Raw genomic sequence first — 18,172 nt, forward strand, 5'->3', positions numbered from 1 at the left:
CAGTAGTGTGATGGATGAGTGTGAGAAGCAGTAGTGCACAGTAGTGTGATGGATGAGTGTGAGAAGCAGTAGTGCACAGTAGTGTGATGGATGAGTGTGAGAAGCAGTGGTGCACAATAGTGTTGTAGATGAGTGTGAGAAGCAGTAGTGCACAGTAGTGTGATGGATGAGTGTGAGAAGCAGTAGTGCACAGTAGTGTTGTGGATGAGTGTGAGAAGCAGTAGTGCACAGTAGTGTGATGGATGAGTGTGAGAAGCAGTAGTGCACAGTAGTGTTGTGGATGAGTGTGAGAAGCAGTAGTGCACAGTAGTGTTGTGGATGAGTGTGAGAAGCAGTAGTGCACAGTAGTGTTGTGGATGAGTGTGAGAAGCAGTGGTGCACAATAGTGTTGTGGATGAGTGTGAGAAGCAGTAGTGCACAGTAGTGTGATGGATGAGTGTGAGAAGCAGTGGTGCACAATAGTGTTGTGGATGAGTGTGAGAAGCAGTAGTGCACAGTAGTGTGATGGATGAGTGTGAGAAGCAGTAGTGCACAGTAGTGTTGTGGATGAGTGTAAGAAGCAGTAGTGCACAGTAGTGTTGTGGATGAGTGTGAGAAGCAGTAGTGCACAGTAGTGTTGTGGATGAGTGTGAGAAGCAGTAGTGCACAGTAGTGTTGTGGATGAGTGTGAGAAGCAGTAGTGCACAGTAGTGTGATGGATGAGTGTGAGAAGCAGTGGTGCACAATAGTGTTGTGGATGAGTGTGAGAAGCAGTAGTGCACAGTAGTGTGATGGATGAGTGTGAGAAGCAGTAGTGCACAGTAGTGTTGTGGATGAGTGTGAGAAGCAGTAGTGCACAGTAGTGTTGTGGATGAGTGTGAGAAGCAGTAGTGCACAGTAGTGTGATGGATGAGTGTGAGAAGCAGTGGTGCACAATAGTGTTGTGGATGAGTGTGAGAAGCAGTAGTGCACAGTAGTGTGATGGATGAGTGTGAGAAGCAGTAGTGCACAGTAGTGTGATGGATGAGTGTGAGAAGCAGTAGTGCACAGTAGTGTTGTGGATGAGTGTGAGAAGCAGTAGTGCACAGTAGTGTGATGGATGAGTGTGAGAAGCAGTAGTGCACAGTAGTGTTGTGGATGAGTGTGAGAAGCAGTAGTGCACAGTAGTGTTGTGGATGAGTGTGAGAAGCAGTAGTGCACAGTAGTGTTGTGGATGAGTGTGAGAAGCAGTAGTGCACAGTAGTGTTGTGGATGAGTGTGAGAAGCAGTGGTGCACAATAGTGTTGTGGATGAGTGTGAGAAGCAGTAGTGCACAGTAGTGTGATGGATGAGTGTGAGAAGCAGTGGTGCACAATAGTGTTGTGGATGAGTGTTAGAAGCAGTAGTGCACGGTAGTGTGATGGATGAGTGTGAGAAGCAGTAGTGCACAGTAGTGTTGTGGATGAGTGTGAGAAGCAGTAGTGCACAGTAGTGTTGTGGATGAGTGTGAGAAGCAGTAGTGCACAGTAGTGTTGTGGATGAGTGTGAGAAGCAGTAGTGCACAGTAGTGTTGTGGATGAGTGTGAGAAGCAGTAGTGCACAGTAGTGTTGTGGATGAGTGTGAGAAGCAGTAGTGCACGGTACTAGTGTGTTGGATGAGTGTGAGTGGCAGTAGTGCTCAGAAGTAGTGTGATAGATGAGTGTGAGCAAATGCACAGCAGTAGTGTGATGGATGAGTGTGAGCAGCAGCAATGCACAGCAGTAGTGTGACTGATGAGTATGAGTCGAAGTAGTGCACAGAAGTAGTCTTGAGGAGAAGTGTGAGCATCAGTAGTGTAATGGCTGAGTGTAAGATGCAGTAGTGCACAGCAGTAGTGTTGTGGATGAGTGTGAGTATCAGTAGAGCACAGCAGTAGTGCAATGGATAAGTGTGAGTGGCAGTAGTGCACAGTAGTGTGATGGATGAGTGTGAGCAGCAGTAGTGTAGTGTTGTGGATGAGTGTGAGCGACAGTAGTGCACAGCAGTGGTGTTACGGATGAGTGTGAGTGACAGTAGTGCACAGTAGTAGTATGAATGTGTACAGTAGTAGTGTGATGTATGAATGTGTACAGTAGTAGTGAGATGGATTAGTTTGAGCAACAGCAATGCACAGCAGTAGTGTGACTGATGAGTATGAGTGGAAGTAGTGCACAGAAGTAGTCTTGAGGATAAGTGTGAGCATCAGTAGTGTAATGGCTGAGTGTAAGATGCAGTAGTGCACAGCAGTAGTGTGGATGAGTGTGAGCATCAGTAGAGCACAGCAGTAGTGCAATGGATAAGTGTGAGTGGCAGTAGTGCACAGTAGTGTGATGGATGAGTGTGAGCAGCAGTAGTGTTGTGGATGAGTGTGAGCCGCAGTGGTGTTACAGATGAGTGTGAGGGGAAGTAGTGCACAGTAGTAGTAGTATGATGTATGAATGTGTACAGTAGTAGTGTGATAGATGAGTGGGATCAACACAGTAGTGCACAGCAGTAATGTAGTAGTGTAATACACTCAGTAGTGAGAGCTACGGCGCAAAAAATAAGCCATCATATGGATTTTTAGGTGCAAAATTGAAAGAGTTATGATTTTTTAAAGGCAAGGATCAAAAAACAAAAATGCAAAATTGAAAAACCTCCGGTCCTTAAGGGGTTAAGCAAGCACCGCTTCAACATGAAGACTGGCTACCCACTACACAGTGTGTCCCGCCATGCCGCTGCCACCCACAACTGTGATTTTGCCCAATTCCAGGTGTCCCCAATTGAACAAATCCCTCCCACATGCCACCGAAGGTACACACAATTCATTAAGCACCTGGTCTCAGCACCTGAAGATCGGTCCCTCCACGTATATGCCTTCCACTCACACACAATATTACTTGGTACACACTGCTGCGATTGACCAAAAACATATGCTCCAGCCAATCACCGCTCATCACAGCCGATTGGTTAGAACCATATCATCTGTCAGTTTTATTATCATCACCTGGCGCAAATCATACATTACCACCATCATGTAAACCCCCATAAGCATAACATGGAGCGGTAGGCGCTCATCCGATTGGCTGTGTGAAAAAATCCTTACAGCCAATCACATCGGATGACACCCCCCCAACACTATTGGTGCATACGGCATCAATCCTTAATATCATATTTGCCGCCTCTTACTAACACTCAGTACAGTAGGCGCCGCACTTATTGGCTGTCATGAAATCACTTCAGCCAATCAAATTATGAGACAGACTCTGACTTCCATCGGCTGAGACTACATCAGTCCAAGAGTATTGTAATTGCCGCCATCAGTCCAAGAATACTGTAACTGCCGCCGTCAGCCTCTTCTCATCGGCACGAATATAATTGGCTAGACATATACAAGAAGTCCCTAGACTGGTCCAGCGGACACCTAATGCTTCTCTATGGGGAAAGTGACGTCACTACACTCCGGGACCACGATTGGTCGCTCTTTCAGTGAACTGTAAGGCGGTCCTTACAAAGACACTTACCTGCATACACACCTGCGCCTCACTCTCAACCAAAACCAAGCCTCGTTTTGGTGACCACTACTGTCGCATACAGTACTACAAAACAACTAATTAATCCTCTTTTCTTTGTATTATATTTACTTACTGTTCATTGTATATGTATATAGTAAATGTCACAATGTCTGTCATAACTCCGCAAATTGAAATGAGCTATGTAACCCCAAATGTGCCCCCTTACCCCGGTTTTGGCGCCATTTTCAAGTGTATTAAGTCCTTACCTTTACTGTTAACCCCCAGACAGCATACTCCTCACAATTGAAAAAGGGAAGGTTCGCTCCCGAAACGCGTCTTGTTTCACTGTCTCTATGTTCGCATGTATCCATAAATTCTTGATACTTCATCTGAACGTGTCAACAGAAAATTATTCCATTGAGCAGCGCCAGCATCCAAAGGTGTACACTTTTTTTCCTGTTTCTTCATATCCTGGATGTACAGGGAGAAGTATAAGCAGTAGATAGAGAGAAGTGCTCATGCCGCTGTACAGAACACTGGTGAGGCCTCACTTGGAGTATTGTGCGCAGTACTGGAGACCGTATCTCCAGAAGGATATAGATACTCTAGAGGGAGTTCAGAGAAGAGCTACTAAACTAGTACATGGATTGCAGGATAAAACTTACCAGGAAAGGTTAAAGGACCTTATCATGTATAGCTTGGAAGAAAGAAGAGACAGAGGGGATATGATAGAGACTTTTAAATACATAAAGGGAATCAACACGGTAAAGGAGGAGAGCATATTTAAAAGAAGAAAAACTACCACAAGAGGACATAGTTTTATATTAGAGGGGTAAAGGTTTATGCAGTAATATGGGGAAGTATTACTTTACTGAGAGAGTAGTGGATGCATGGAATAGCCTTCCTGCAGAAGTGGTCGCTGCAAATACAGTGAAGGAGTTTAAACATGCATGGGATAAGCATAAGGCTATCCTTCATATAAGATAGGACCAGGGACTATTCATAGTATTCAGATTATTGGGCAGACTAGATGGGCCAAATGGTTCTTATCTGCCAACACATTCTATGTTTCTATAACCTGTAATATTACAGTATATTTTTTTCATAAAAATCCAGGCCCCCCTTGAACGTGTTTATTGAGTCAGACATCACAATGTCATGTGGCAGAGAGTTCCATATTCTCACTGCCCTTACAGTAAAGAACCTCTGTGATGATGGTGAAAACTTTCCAGATGTAGAGGATGCCCCCTTGTCATGGTTACCAGCCTGGGTACAAAAACATCACAAGAAAGATCTGTACTGTCCATTCATATTTTTGTACATTGTTATCAGATTGCCCCTAAGATGTCTTTTCTCTAAACTAAATAACCCCAAGCTTAAAGGAGTACTCCGGTGCACACTTTTTCCATTTTATCCCGTCCGGGCTGCAAAAGAAAACACACTTTATCTTACCTGCCAACGAGCCCCCGGAGCTCCGGTACAGGTGTTCGGTCCCCGGGCTGTATTCTTCTTACTTCCTGTTAGCCCGACACGTCACATGGAGCTTCAGCCTATCACTGGCTGAGGCAGGACATCGCTGCGGCCGGTGATAGGCTGAAGCTCCGTGTGACGTGCCGGGCTAACAGGAAGTAAGAAGAATACAGCCCGGGGACCGAACACCTGTACCGGAGCTCCGGGGGCTCGTTGGCAGGTAAGATAAGGTGTGTTTTCTTTTATTTTGCAGCCCGGATGGGATACAATGAAAAAAGTGTGCACCGGAGTACTCCTTTAATAACCTGTTTTGATCCTGTTATCCTCCCATTAATTATCTTTGTTGCCCTCCTCTGCACCCTCTTCAGTTTAGCCATGTCCTTCCTATATACAGGATTAAAGGAGAACTGCAGCGCAACACTTTTCCCTTCCCTTGTGCCCTGGCTGCAAAAACAGAAAAAAAAAACTTTAACTCACCTTCCTACTTTCCCCTGTTGCGCCCGTATTGGCTTTCCGTTCCTCTGGCGCTGCTCGGCTCCCTGCTTCTTAGGCTCGGAACGTCACACTGCAGTCAGCATATCGCCGGCAGCAGAGTTGTCCCGCCTCGGCTGGTGATAGGCTGAGTTCAGGGGTGTAGCTATAGAGGTAGCAGTCGCACCGGGGCCCTGGTGCTTAAGGGGGCCCCAAAGCACATCTGCCCCATAAGAGACCAGTATTATTATTGGCATTCAGGGCCCTGTTGCAGATCCTGCATCTGGGCCCAGAAGCTACAATCTACGCCTCTGGCTAAGCGCACTGTCATGTAAGGACCCCGGACAGCAGGGAGAAGGCAGGGCCCAGGCTCCTTACATGACAGTGCACACAGCCTATCACCTGCCGAGGCGGGACATCACTGCGACCGGCAATACACGTTGAGCATATTATGCGTCACCGAGCCTAGGAAGCAGAGCAGCACCAGAGGAACGGGACGCCGATATCGGCGCAATGGGGGAACAAAGGAGGGTGAGTTGAAGTTGTTTTTTTTTTAGCTTTTGCAGCCCGGGCTCAAGGGAAGGGAAAAGTGTTGCACCGCAGTTCTCCTTTAATAATGCGCCCTGTGCCCTTGTGTTCTAATAATTCCCTCCAGAAGTAATAATGCCCCCTGTGCCTCATGTACTAAGAATGCCCCCTGCAGTAATTATGCCCTCCTGTTACCTTATATGGGAATATTGCCCTCCTTTGCCCATGTTACAAATAATACCCTTCTGTTCTATTCATATAGGAAAATGCCCTCCTGTGCCCCCATTGGCAGGTACAACAAATAAGCCTTTTAGATGTTTTGTGTAATCCACACGATGCTTCTGCGGTCAGTTCTGGTACACCGCTCTAGTGCTCGCATGTTATGTATTAAATATAGTAAAATGTGACATTTCAGTTAGTATGTGCCGAAAAATCCTGTGTGTATACATATTTGGGGAGATTTATCAAAACCTGTGCAGAGGAAGAGTGGTGTAGTTGCCCATAGCAACCAATCAGATTGCTTCTTTCATTTTCCACAGGCCTCTTTAGTGGCCTGTGGAAAATGAAAGAAGCAATCTGATTGGTTGCTATGGGCAACTGCACCACTCTTCCTCTGCACAAGTTTTGATAAATCTCCCCCATTATGGGGAAGATTTATCAAAACCTGTCCAGAGGAAAAGTTACCCAGTTGCCCATAGCAACCAATCAGATCGCCTCTTTCATTTTGCAGAGGCTTTGTTAAAAATGAAAGAAGAGATCTGATTGGTTGCTATGGGCAACTCAGCAACTTTTCCTCTGGACAGGTTTTGATAAATCTCCCCCATAGCCTTTAAGACGGCACATAGATTCCTACAGCACCAGACTACAACCTTATTTGCCTCCATAAGCTCCTTATTATGGAAGTGTTCTCGAACACTTTTGGCCGTGGTCCCGTTACCAAAGTTTGAAGCGTGCTCACGAGCTGAGCACGCTTCATACACGGTAGGTCCCGATTGCTATCAGCAGCCAGGACCCACGGCTAATGGCTTACATCGCCGATCAGGCCAATGCCCGGAATTAACCCTTTAGATGCCACAATCAAAGTTGACTGCAGCATCTAAATGCAGGAGCTGATTGGGACATCCGCGGTAAAATCGCGGGTCCCGATCAGCAGAGTGGACGGCAGGAGGGCCCTTACCTGCCTCCTCGACGTCCAATCGGTGGTCTGAAGCTCTGGTAAGCCATGGCAGGTTAGAGCAGCAGAACACCGATAACACTTAACCAAAGTTCAACATTGAACAGTGTATGCAATCGCAAAATTACATGTTATAGTCCCTTATGGGGACCAAAATAAAAGTAAAAAATTAATGAAAGTTGGTATCACCCCCCCCCCCACCCTTTTTCATATTTTTTAAATAAAAATAATGTAATAATAAAGAAACATAATCAAAAAAGTGGTACAGCCCCGTGCGTAAATGTCCGAACTTTCAAAGTATAAGCTTAGTTAAACCACACGGTCGACGGTACACATATAAATACACCAAAGTCCAAAATTGCGCATTTTTGGTCACTTCATATACCATAAAAAATGTAATAAAAAGCATGATAAAAAAAATCGTACCGATAAAAACTACATATCACGGCGCAAAAAATTAGCCTCATATAGCCCCTCTGCATATATATATATATATATATATATATATATATATATATAATTTTTTTTTTTTATAAAATAAAACCTACAGAAATTGGGTATCCTTGTAACCGTATGGACTTACAGAATAAAGATATTTTATACCGAAAATTGCACAGCATAGAAACGGAAGCCCCCAAAAGCTACACAATGGCGTGTTGTTTTTTTCTATTTCATCCCATTTTTTTTTTGTTTCGCCGTAGATTTTATTATGAAATGATTGATGTCATTACATTATAGACAAGAAAAGAATAGAGGGAGCACTCACTGCGTTGGGATGATATCAAGTGGTTTCTTTATTCTTTGACATCGGTGCGGTGCATGTGCATCTTGGAGCGGGACGCCAGGAGCCCACAGCTTAGCAGCTGTTCACCACTCCAGCTCGTGGGCTCCTGGCGTCCCGCTCCATGATGCACATGCACTGCACCGATGTCAAAGAATAAAGAAACCACTTGATATCATCCCAACGCAGTGAGTGCTCCCTCTATTCTTTTCTTGTCTGCTATGCATGAACTGCCTTTTCATTAGGGGTCGAGCACGGGAAGATTTCATCAGAGTGGGCCCGTTAGTGTGTCCTGCCGCTGTTCACAACAGTGAAGTTAAAACACTCGTGTCAAAAGCGGCAGTAGCCAATCTCTGTGTCTCCAAGTCTTGCCTGAAGATGTCATTACATTATGTTATGATTTTTGGAAGGAGAGGAGGAAAAAAAAGAAAGTGCAAAAAAGCTCATTTTTTTTAAGGGGTCTATAGGGGGTTAAAGGGGGTAAAGGGGTTAAAAAGCTTTAGTTCAAAAAAACTCCTTTAATGATTGATTTTAAGGTTGATTTTTTTTAATCAATATGTACTATATGTCTTTTCACAACATAAAGTGCAAGGCTTTTTTTCACTAGTAAAAATATGGTGCCAAAACAATATTTACGGTATATGAATGTGCCCGACTGTTTGTTAAGGACATCTTCCCATTGAAAGAGATTATCTTTTTAATTTACCAAAGCATTTGCTGATAAGGAGCCATCTGTACTGACCTGGTTACCCAGCAATGTTACTACATAGGCTTGTCTGACTGTCACATATTTGATTATTACACAAAGTATCATGAGAATTATTTGCATGCTGGGAGCTGTAGTGTTGCAACAGCTGGAGGTCTGCAATTTTGCTGTCTGGGCATGCTGGGAGCTGTAGTGTTGCAACACTTAAAAACACTAGTATAGTAGATCATCATATTGACAGTATACTGCTATACACATGGGTTAAACAGGCATAGAACAATAACAAAACACAGAGAATGAACCAACAGACAGATAAAGAAAAGTCAGGCAAGTTAAAATCAAAATAGCGTCGCGGTACAGAATCAAAAGGGTAGTCAGGTCACAAGCCAAAGTAGTAAATGCAGGATATACAGTAACACAATAGATAGAGAACCAGTGCAAGAAAGAACCTCTATCACAGGCAATGTGTAAGGCAGAGCAAAACTACATATGGGCATGCTAAGAGTTGTAGTTTTGCAACAGCTGGAGGCACACTGGTTGGAAACACTGTCTTAGGGGAACTAAATGTGTTTTATAATAAAAGAAAAAAATGTTTATAAACAAATCTTTTTATAATAATTCAAATAATCAATAAACATACTTAATATTGATGGAAATTGTCTATATAATGTTATTGAATGTAGTTAACCCCTTAACGACGCAGGACATATATTTACGTCCTGCGCCGGCTCCCGCGATATGAAGCGGGATCGCGCCGCGATCCCGCATCATATCGCGTCGGTCCCGGCGCTAATCAACGGCCGGGACCCGCGGCTAATACCACACATCGCCGATCGCGGCGATGTGCGGTATTAACCCTTTAGAAGCGGCGGTCAAAGCTGACCGCCGCTTCTAAAGGGAAAGTGAAAGGGACCCGGCTGCTCAGTCGGGCTGTTCGGGACCGCCGCGGTGAAATCGCGGCGTCCCGAACAGCTGATCGGACACCGGGAGGGCTCTTACCTGCCTCCCCGGTGTCCGATCGACGAATGACTGCTCCGTGCCTGAGATCCAGGCAGGAGCAGTCAAGCTCCGATAATGCTGATCACAGGCGTGTTAATGCACGCCAGTGATCAGCATTAGAGATCAGTGTGTGCAGTGTTATAGGTCCCTATGGGACCTATAACACTGCAAAAAAAATGTAAAAAAAAAGTGTTAATAAAGGTCTTTTAACCCCTTCCCTAATAAAAGTTTGAATCACCCCCCTTTTCCCATAAAAAAAATAAAACAGTGTAAAAAAAATAAAAAATAAACATATGTGGTATCGCCGCGTGCGTAAATGTCCGAACTATAAAAATATATCATTAATTAAGCCGTACGGTCAATGGCGTACGCGCAAAAAAATTCCAAAGTCCAAAAAAGCGTATTTTGGTCACTTTTTATATCATTAAAAAATGAATAAAATGTGATCAAAAAGTCCGATCAAAACAAAAATCATACCGATAAAAACTTCAGATCACGGCGCAAAAAATTAGTCCTCATACCACCCCATACGTGGAAAAATAAAAAAGTTATAGGAGTCAGAAGATGACATTTTTAAACGTATAAATTTTCCTGCATGTAGTTATGATTTTTTCCAGAAGTGCGACAAAATCAAACCTATATAAGTAGGGTATCATTTTAACCGTATGGACCTACAGAATAATGATAAGGTGTCATTTTTACCGAAATATGCACTGCGTAGAAACGAAAGCCCCCAAAAGTTACAAAATGGTGTTTTTTTTTTCGATTTTGTCGCACAATGATTTTTTTTTCCGTTTCGCCGTGCATTTTTGGGTAAAATGACTAATGTCACTGCAAAGTAGAATTGGCGACGCAAAAAATAAGCCATAATATGGATTTTTAGGTGGAAAATTGAAAGGGTTATGATTTTTAAAAGGTAAGGAGGAAAAAACGAAAGTGCAAAAACGGAAAAACCCTGAGTCCTTAAGGGGTTAAAGGGGTAAAACATTTTTTTTTTTATAAATCAACTGGTGCCAGAAAGTTAAACAGATTTGTAAATTACTTCTATTAAAAAATATTTGTCCTTCCAGTACTTATTAGCAGTTGTATGCTACAGAGGAAATTCTTTTCTTTTTGAATTTCTTTTTTGTCTTGTCCACAGTGCTCTCTACTGACACCTGATGTCCGTATCAGGAACTGTCCAGAGCAGGAGAAAATCCCCATAGCAAACCTATGCTGCTCTGGACAGTTCCTGACGGGGACAGAGGTGTCAGCAGAGAGCACTGTGGACAAGACAAAAAAAAAGAAAATCATTTCCTCTATAGCATACAGCTGCTAAGAAGTACTGGAAGGATTAAGATTTTTAAATAGAAGTAATTTACAAATGTGTTTAACTTTCTGGCACCAGTTCATTTAAAACAAAAAGTTTTCCACCGGAGTACCCCTTTAACTAATATACAAGAGCAAAAGTAGAAGATTTTGGTCACTGCACATCCCACAAAACACGGGGTAAACAGTGATCAAAAGGTCCCGTCTACCCTAATAAAAACTACATATCCTATGCAAAAAAATAAAAATAAAAAAAAGATGGAAAAATGAAAATGTTATGCTATAGCAAAACTACAACTCCCATCATGCCTGGACAGCCTAAGGCTGTCCAGGCATGATGGGAGTTGTAGTTTTGAAGCAGCTGGAGAGCCAAAGGTTGGAGTACACTTCTCAAGTATAACCAACATTAAAATCCTGATCCTGTCCCACTTGTGCAATACACCTGCTACTGCAAAACCATAATTCATTCATACATCCACTTGTAGATCTGCACATGCTCCACCAGGAGTCCTGCCCTGAACAAACATGGCGGACTCGTGGCACGTTCTCTGAACGGCAAAGCAGGAAAGCGTCAACTTAAGACGGAGAGATGTATTGGCCAGTGCACGTCACGTGGTGATAACCTCGCCTGTCCTTCAGTATGTAGACATGGCGGCCTCCGGCAGCAGTGGCGGTACGAAAGCGGGGGACCTGCTGAAGACCCTTCCCCGGGTGTCACTGGCCAACCTGAGACCCAACCCCGGGGCCCGGCAGAGGGTAAGGCTGATACCGCGATTATCTAAGTTTACAGTGTGAACGAGCACCACCATTCTGCTGCATGCTTCAGCTGTCATGTGACCGGTAACGCATGTGTGTGACCTCAGGACTCCAGGGCGTTTTTTCTCTTTCAGTAACAAGTTCTGTAATATTATTAATCTACGGGATTTACATTTTCATGATCGATTTTGAGTTTTAATTGATCTCAGAAACACGAGGCTGAAGTTGGTTTCTTATTCGGCAGCTTCTTATTCACTGAAGTTGGTTTCTTCGGCAGCTTCTTCTAGATTATGACAAATAAACCTTTTTTTTCCATCTTATTTCTCTGCAGTAAACCTGTTTTTTTTTTTTTTATACAAAAATTTTGAATATTATTTGGGAACAATCGAATAAAATAAAAAATCTAGATTGTGCTTTTGTGGAAAAAAACTATTAAAATGGATGAAAAAATATTCATTTTGAAGAAGTAACTGAATTTGAGGGGTTAATCACGGTTGGGCCACTGACCTATGTGTTAAAATATATGGAGTAAGGGCCCCTCCATAATCAATTGTATCCCGCCTGTCCTAAACAGTGGATTGGTAGGAAAACAGGTGCCAACCTTGCCAGTTGCTTTTGTGTATTACGAATAAGTAACTACTGATTTTTAAGGGTTAAACACCATAGGGCCTCTAGTGTATATACAGAAAATAGTGACTTCACTGAAACAACGTCCTGTAAGAACAAATAATTAACTTTTATTGAATCAATTCTCATAAAAACATGAAAAACCGTCCTCAATATCTGCACAACTAAAATCTGCAGGTAAAGTCCGAGCACAGCAGAGAAATCATACCGCCATATCCCTGCTGAGAGCGTCATATACTGTATGTCCAGACCATATACTAGGAATCATACCGCCATATCCCTGCTGAGAGCGTCATATACTGTATGTCCAGACCATATACTAGGAATCATACCGCCATATCCCTGCTGAGAGCGTCATATACTGTATGTCCAGACCATATACTAGAAATCATACCGCCATATCCCTGCTGCATGTCTTATACTGTATGTCCAGACCATATACTAGGAGTCATACCGCCATATCCCTGCTGAGAGCGTCATATACTGTATGTCCAGACCATATACTAGGAATCATATGGCCATATACTGTATGTCCAGACCATATACTAGGAATCATACCGCCATATCCCTGCTGAGCGTCATATACTGTATGTCCAGACCATATACTAGGAATCATACCTCCATATCCCTGCTGAGAGCGTCATATACTGTATGTCCAGCCAGACCATATACTAGGAATCATACCACCATATCCCTGCTGAGAGCGTCATATACTGTATGTCCAGACCATATACTAGGAATCATATGGCCATATACTGTATGTCCAGACCATATACTAGGAATCATACCGCTATATCCCTGCTGCATGTCATATACTGTATGTCCAGACCATATACTAGGAATCATACCGCTATATCCCTGCTGAGAGCATCATATACTGTATGTCCAGCCAGACCTTATACTAGGAATCATACCTCCATATCCCTGCTGAGCATCATATACTGTATCTCCAGACCATATACTAGGAATCATACCACCATATCCCTGCTGAGAGCGTCATATACTGTATGTCCAGCCAGACCATATACTAGGAATCATACCGCCATATCCCTGCTGAGCATCATATACTGTATGTCCAGACCATATACTAGGAATCATACCGCTATATCCCTGCTGAGAGCGTCATATACTGTATGTCCAGACCATATACTAGGAATCGTACCGCTATATCCCTGTGAGAGCGTCATATACTGTATGTTCAGCCAGACCTTATACTAGGAATCATACCGCCATATCCCTGCTGAGTGTCATATACTGTATGTCCAGCCAGACCATATACTAGGAATCCTACCGCCATATCCCTGCTGAGAGCGTCATATACTGTATGTCCAGACCATATTCTAGGAATCATACCTCCATATCCCTGCTGAGAGCGTCATATACTGTATGTCCAGACCATATACTAGGAATCATACCGCCATATCCCTGCTGAGCGTCACATACTGTATGTCCAAACCATATACTAGGAATCATACCGCCATATCCCTGCTGCATGTCATATACTGTATGTCCAGACCATATACTAGGAATCATACCGCCATATCCCTGCTGAGAGCGTCATATACTGTATGTCCAGCCAGACCATATACTAGGAATCATACCGCCATATCCCTGCTGAGAGCGTCATATACTGTATGTCCAGACCATATACTAGGAATCCTACCACCATATCCCTGCTGAGCGTCATATACTGTATGTCCAGCCAGACCATATACTAGGAATCATACCGCTATATCCCTGCTGAGCATCATATACTGTATCTCCAGACCATATACTAGGAATCATACCACCATATCCCTGCTGAGAGCGTCATATACTGTATGTCCAACCAGACCATATACTAGGAATCATACCGCCATATCCCTGCTGAGCGTCATATACTGTATGTCCAGACCATATACTAGGAATCATACCGCTATATCCCTGCTGAGAGCGTCATATACTGTATGTCCAGACCATATACTAGGAATCATACCGCTATATCCCTGCTGAGAGCGTCATATACTGTATGTCCAGCCAGACCTTATACTAGGAATCATACCTCCATATCCCTGCTGAGAGCGTCATATACTGTGTCCAGACCAAATACTAGGAATCACACCGCCATATCCCTGCTGAGAGCGTCATATACTCTATGTCCAGACCATATACTAGGAATCATACCTCCATATCCCTGCTGAGAGCGTCATATACTGTATGTCCAGCCAGACCATATACTAGGAATCATACCGCCATATCCCTGCTGAGTGTCATATACTGTATGTCCAGCCAGACCATATACTAGGAATCATACCACATATCCCTGCTGAGCGTCATATACTGTATGTCCAGACCATATACTAGGAATCATACCGCTATATCCCTGCTGAGAGCGTCATATACTGTATGTCCAGCCAGACCTTATACTAGGAATCATACCACCATATCCCTGCTGAGCATCATATACTGTATCTTCAGACCATATACTAGGAATCATACCGCTATATCCCTGCTGAGCGTCATATACTGTATGTCCAGCCAGACCTTATACTAGGAATCATACCACCATATCCCTGCTGAGCGTCATATACTGTATGTCCAGCCAGACCATATACTAGGAATCCTACCGCCATATCCCTGCTGAGAGCGTCATATACTGTATGTCCAGCCAGACCATATACTAGGAATCATACCGCCATATCCCTGCTGAGCGTCATATACTGTATGTCCAGACCTTATACTAGGAATTATACCTCCATATCCCTGCTGAGAGTGTCATATACTGTATGTCCAGACCATATTCTAGGAATCATACCTCCATATCCCTGCTGAGAGCGTCATATACTGTATGTCCAGACCATATACTAGGAATCATACCGCCATATCCCTGCTGAGCGTCATATACTGTATGTCCAGACCATATACTAGGAATCATACCGCCATATCCCTGCTGAGCGCGTCATATACTGTATGTCCAGACCATATACTAGGAATCATACCGCCATATCCTTGCTGAGAGCGTCATATACTGTATGTCCAGACCATATACTAGGAATCCTACCACCATATCCCTGCTGAGCGTCATATACTGTATGTCCAGACCATATACTAGGAATCATACCGCCATATCCCTGCTGAGCGTCATATACTGTATGTCCAGACCATATACTAGGAATCATACCGCCATATCCCTGCTGAGAGCGTCATATACTGTATGTCCAGACCATATACTAGGAATCATACCGCCATATCCCTGCTGAGAGCGTCATATACTGTATGTCCAGACCATATACTAGGAATCCTACCACCATATCCCTGCTGAGCGTCATATACTGTATGTCCAGACCATATACTAGGAATCATACCGCCATATCCCTGCTGAGCGTCATATACTGTATGTCCAGCCAGACCATATACTAGGAATCATACCGCTATATCCCTGCTGAGTGTCATATACTGTATGTCCAGCCAGACCATATACTAGGAATCATACCGCCATATCCTTGCTGAGAGCGTCATATACTGTATGTCCAGACCATATACTAGGAATCCTACCACCATATCCCTGCTGCATGTCTTATACTGTATGTCCAGACCATATACTAGGAATCATACCGCCATATCCCTGCTGAGAGCGTCATATACTGTATGTCCAGACCATATACTAGGAATCATACCGCCATATCCCTGCTGCATGTCATATACTGTATGTCCAGACCATATACTAGGAATCATACCGCTATATCCCTGCTGCATGTCATATACTGTATGTCCAGACCATATACTAGGAATCCTACCGCCATATCCCTGCTGAGCATCATATACTGTATGTCCAGACCATATACTAGGAATCATACCGCTATATCCCTGCTGAGAGCGTCATATACTGTATGTCCAGACCATATACTAGGAATCATACCGCTATATCCCTGCTGAGAGCGTCATATACTGTATGTCCAGACCATATACTAGGAATCATACCGCTATATCCCTGTGAGAGCGTCATATACTGTATGTCCAGCCAGACCTTATACTAGGAATCATACCGCCATATCCCTGCTGAGTGTCATATACTGTATGTCCAGCCAGACCATATACTAGGAATCCTACCGCCATATCCCTGCTGAGAGCGTCATATACTGTATGTCCAGACCATATTCTAGGAATCATACCTCCATATCCCTGCTGAGAGCGTCATATACTGTATGTCCAGACCATATACTAGGAATCATACCGCCATATCCCTGCTGAGAGCGTCATATACTGTATGTCCAGCCAGACCATATACTAGGAATCATACCGCCATATCCCTGCTGAGAGCGTCATATACTGTATGTCCAGACCATATACTAGGAATCCTACCACCATATCCCTGCTGAGCGTCATATACTGTATGTCCAGACCATATACTAGGAATCATACCGCCATATCCCTGCTGAGCGTCATATACTGTATGTCCAGCCAGACCTTATACTAGGAATCATACCGCCATATCCCTGCTGTGTGTCATATACTGTATGTCCAGACCATATACTAGGAATCATACCTCCATATCCCTGCTGAGCATCATATACTGTATGTCCAACCAGACCATATACTAGGAATCATACCGCCATATCCCTGCTGAGCGTCATATACTGTGTGTCCAGCCAGACCATATACTAGGAATCATACCGCCATATCCCTGCTGAGCGTCATATACTGTATCTCCAGACCATATACTAGGAATCATACCGCTATATCCCTGCTGAGAGCGTCATATACTGTATGTCCAGCCAGACCTTATACTAGGAATCATACCTCCATATCCCTGCTGAGAGCGTCATATACTGTGTCCAGACCAAATACTAGGAATCATACCTCCATATCCCTGCTGAGAGCGTCATATACTGTATCTCCAGACCAAATACTAGGAATCATACCACCATATCCCTGCTGAGAGCGTCATATACTGTATGTCCAGCCAGACCATATACTAGGAATCATACCGCCATATCCCTGCTGAGTGTCATATACTGTATGTCCAGCCAGACCATATACTAGGAATCATACCGCCATATCCCTGCTGAGAGCGTCATATACTGTATGTCCAGCCAGACCATATACTAGGAATCATACCGCCATATCCCTGCTGCATGTCATATACTGTATGTCCAGACCATATACTAGGAATCATACCGCCATATCCCTGCTGAGACCATATACTAGGAATCATACCTCCATATCCCTGCTGAGACCATATACTAGGAATCATACCGCCATATCCCTGCTGCATGTCATATACTGTATCTCCAGACCAAATACTAGGAATCATACCACCATATCCCTGCTGAGAGCGTCATATACTGTATGTCCAGCCAGACCATATACTAGGAATCATACCACCATATCCCTGCTGAGCATCATATACTGTATCTTCAGACCATATACTAGGAATCATACCACATATCCCTGCTGAGCGTCATATACTGTATGTCCAGACCATATACTAGGAATCATACCGCTATATCCCTGCTGAGAGCGTCATATACTGTATGTCCAGCCAGACCTTATACTAGGAATCATTCCGCCATATCCCTGCTGAGTTTCATATACTGTATGTCCAGCCAGACCATATACTAGGAATCATACCACCATATCCCTGCTGAGCGTCATATACTGTATGTCCAGCCAGACCATATACTAGGAATCATACCACCATATCCCTGCTGAGCGTCATATACTGTATGTCCAGACCATATACTAGGAATCATATGGCCATATACTGTATGTCCAGACCATATACTAGGAATCATTCCGCCATATCCCTGCTGAGAGCGTCATATACTGTATGTCCAGCCAGACCATATACTAGGAATCATACCACCATATCCCTGCTGAGAGCGTCATATACTGTATGTCC

The 18,172-nt window shown here is 43.7% G+C and overlaps 2 protein-coding genes across 2 annotated transcripts in view; one reads left to right on the forward strand and one right to left on the reverse strand.

Moving 5' to 3' along the window:
* The window catches only part of LYPLA1 (lysophospholipase 1), a 48,932-nt gene extending 37,482 nt beyond the window's left edge, over positions 1–11,450 (reverse strand). Inside the window, exon 1 of the mRNA XM_056521927.1 lies at positions 11,382–11,450. Coding sequence (XP_056377902.1) covers positions 11,382–11,435 — 54 coding nt within the window. The 5' untranslated portion in view covers positions 11,436–11,450. The remainder of the gene's footprint in view (positions 1–11,381) is intronic.
* Positions 11,451–11,498: 48 nt separating this feature from the next.
* Positions 11,499–18,172, forward strand: part of MRPL15 (mitochondrial ribosomal protein L15) — a 29,686-nt gene continuing 23,012 nt past the window's right edge. Inside the window, exon 1 of the mRNA XM_056521925.1 lies at positions 11,499–11,664. Within this exon, the coding sequence (XP_056377900.1) occupies positions 11,557–11,664 (108 nt within the window). The 5' untranslated portion in view covers positions 11,499–11,556. The remainder of the gene's footprint in view (positions 11,665–18,172) is intronic.

Source organism: Hyla sarda, chromosome 5 (genome assembly GCF_029499605.1).
Source record: "Hyla sarda isolate aHylSar1 chromosome 5, aHylSar1.hap1, whole genome shotgun sequence".
Taxonomy (NCBI): Eukaryota; Metazoa; Chordata; class Amphibia; order Anura; family Hylidae; genus Hyla; species Hyla sarda.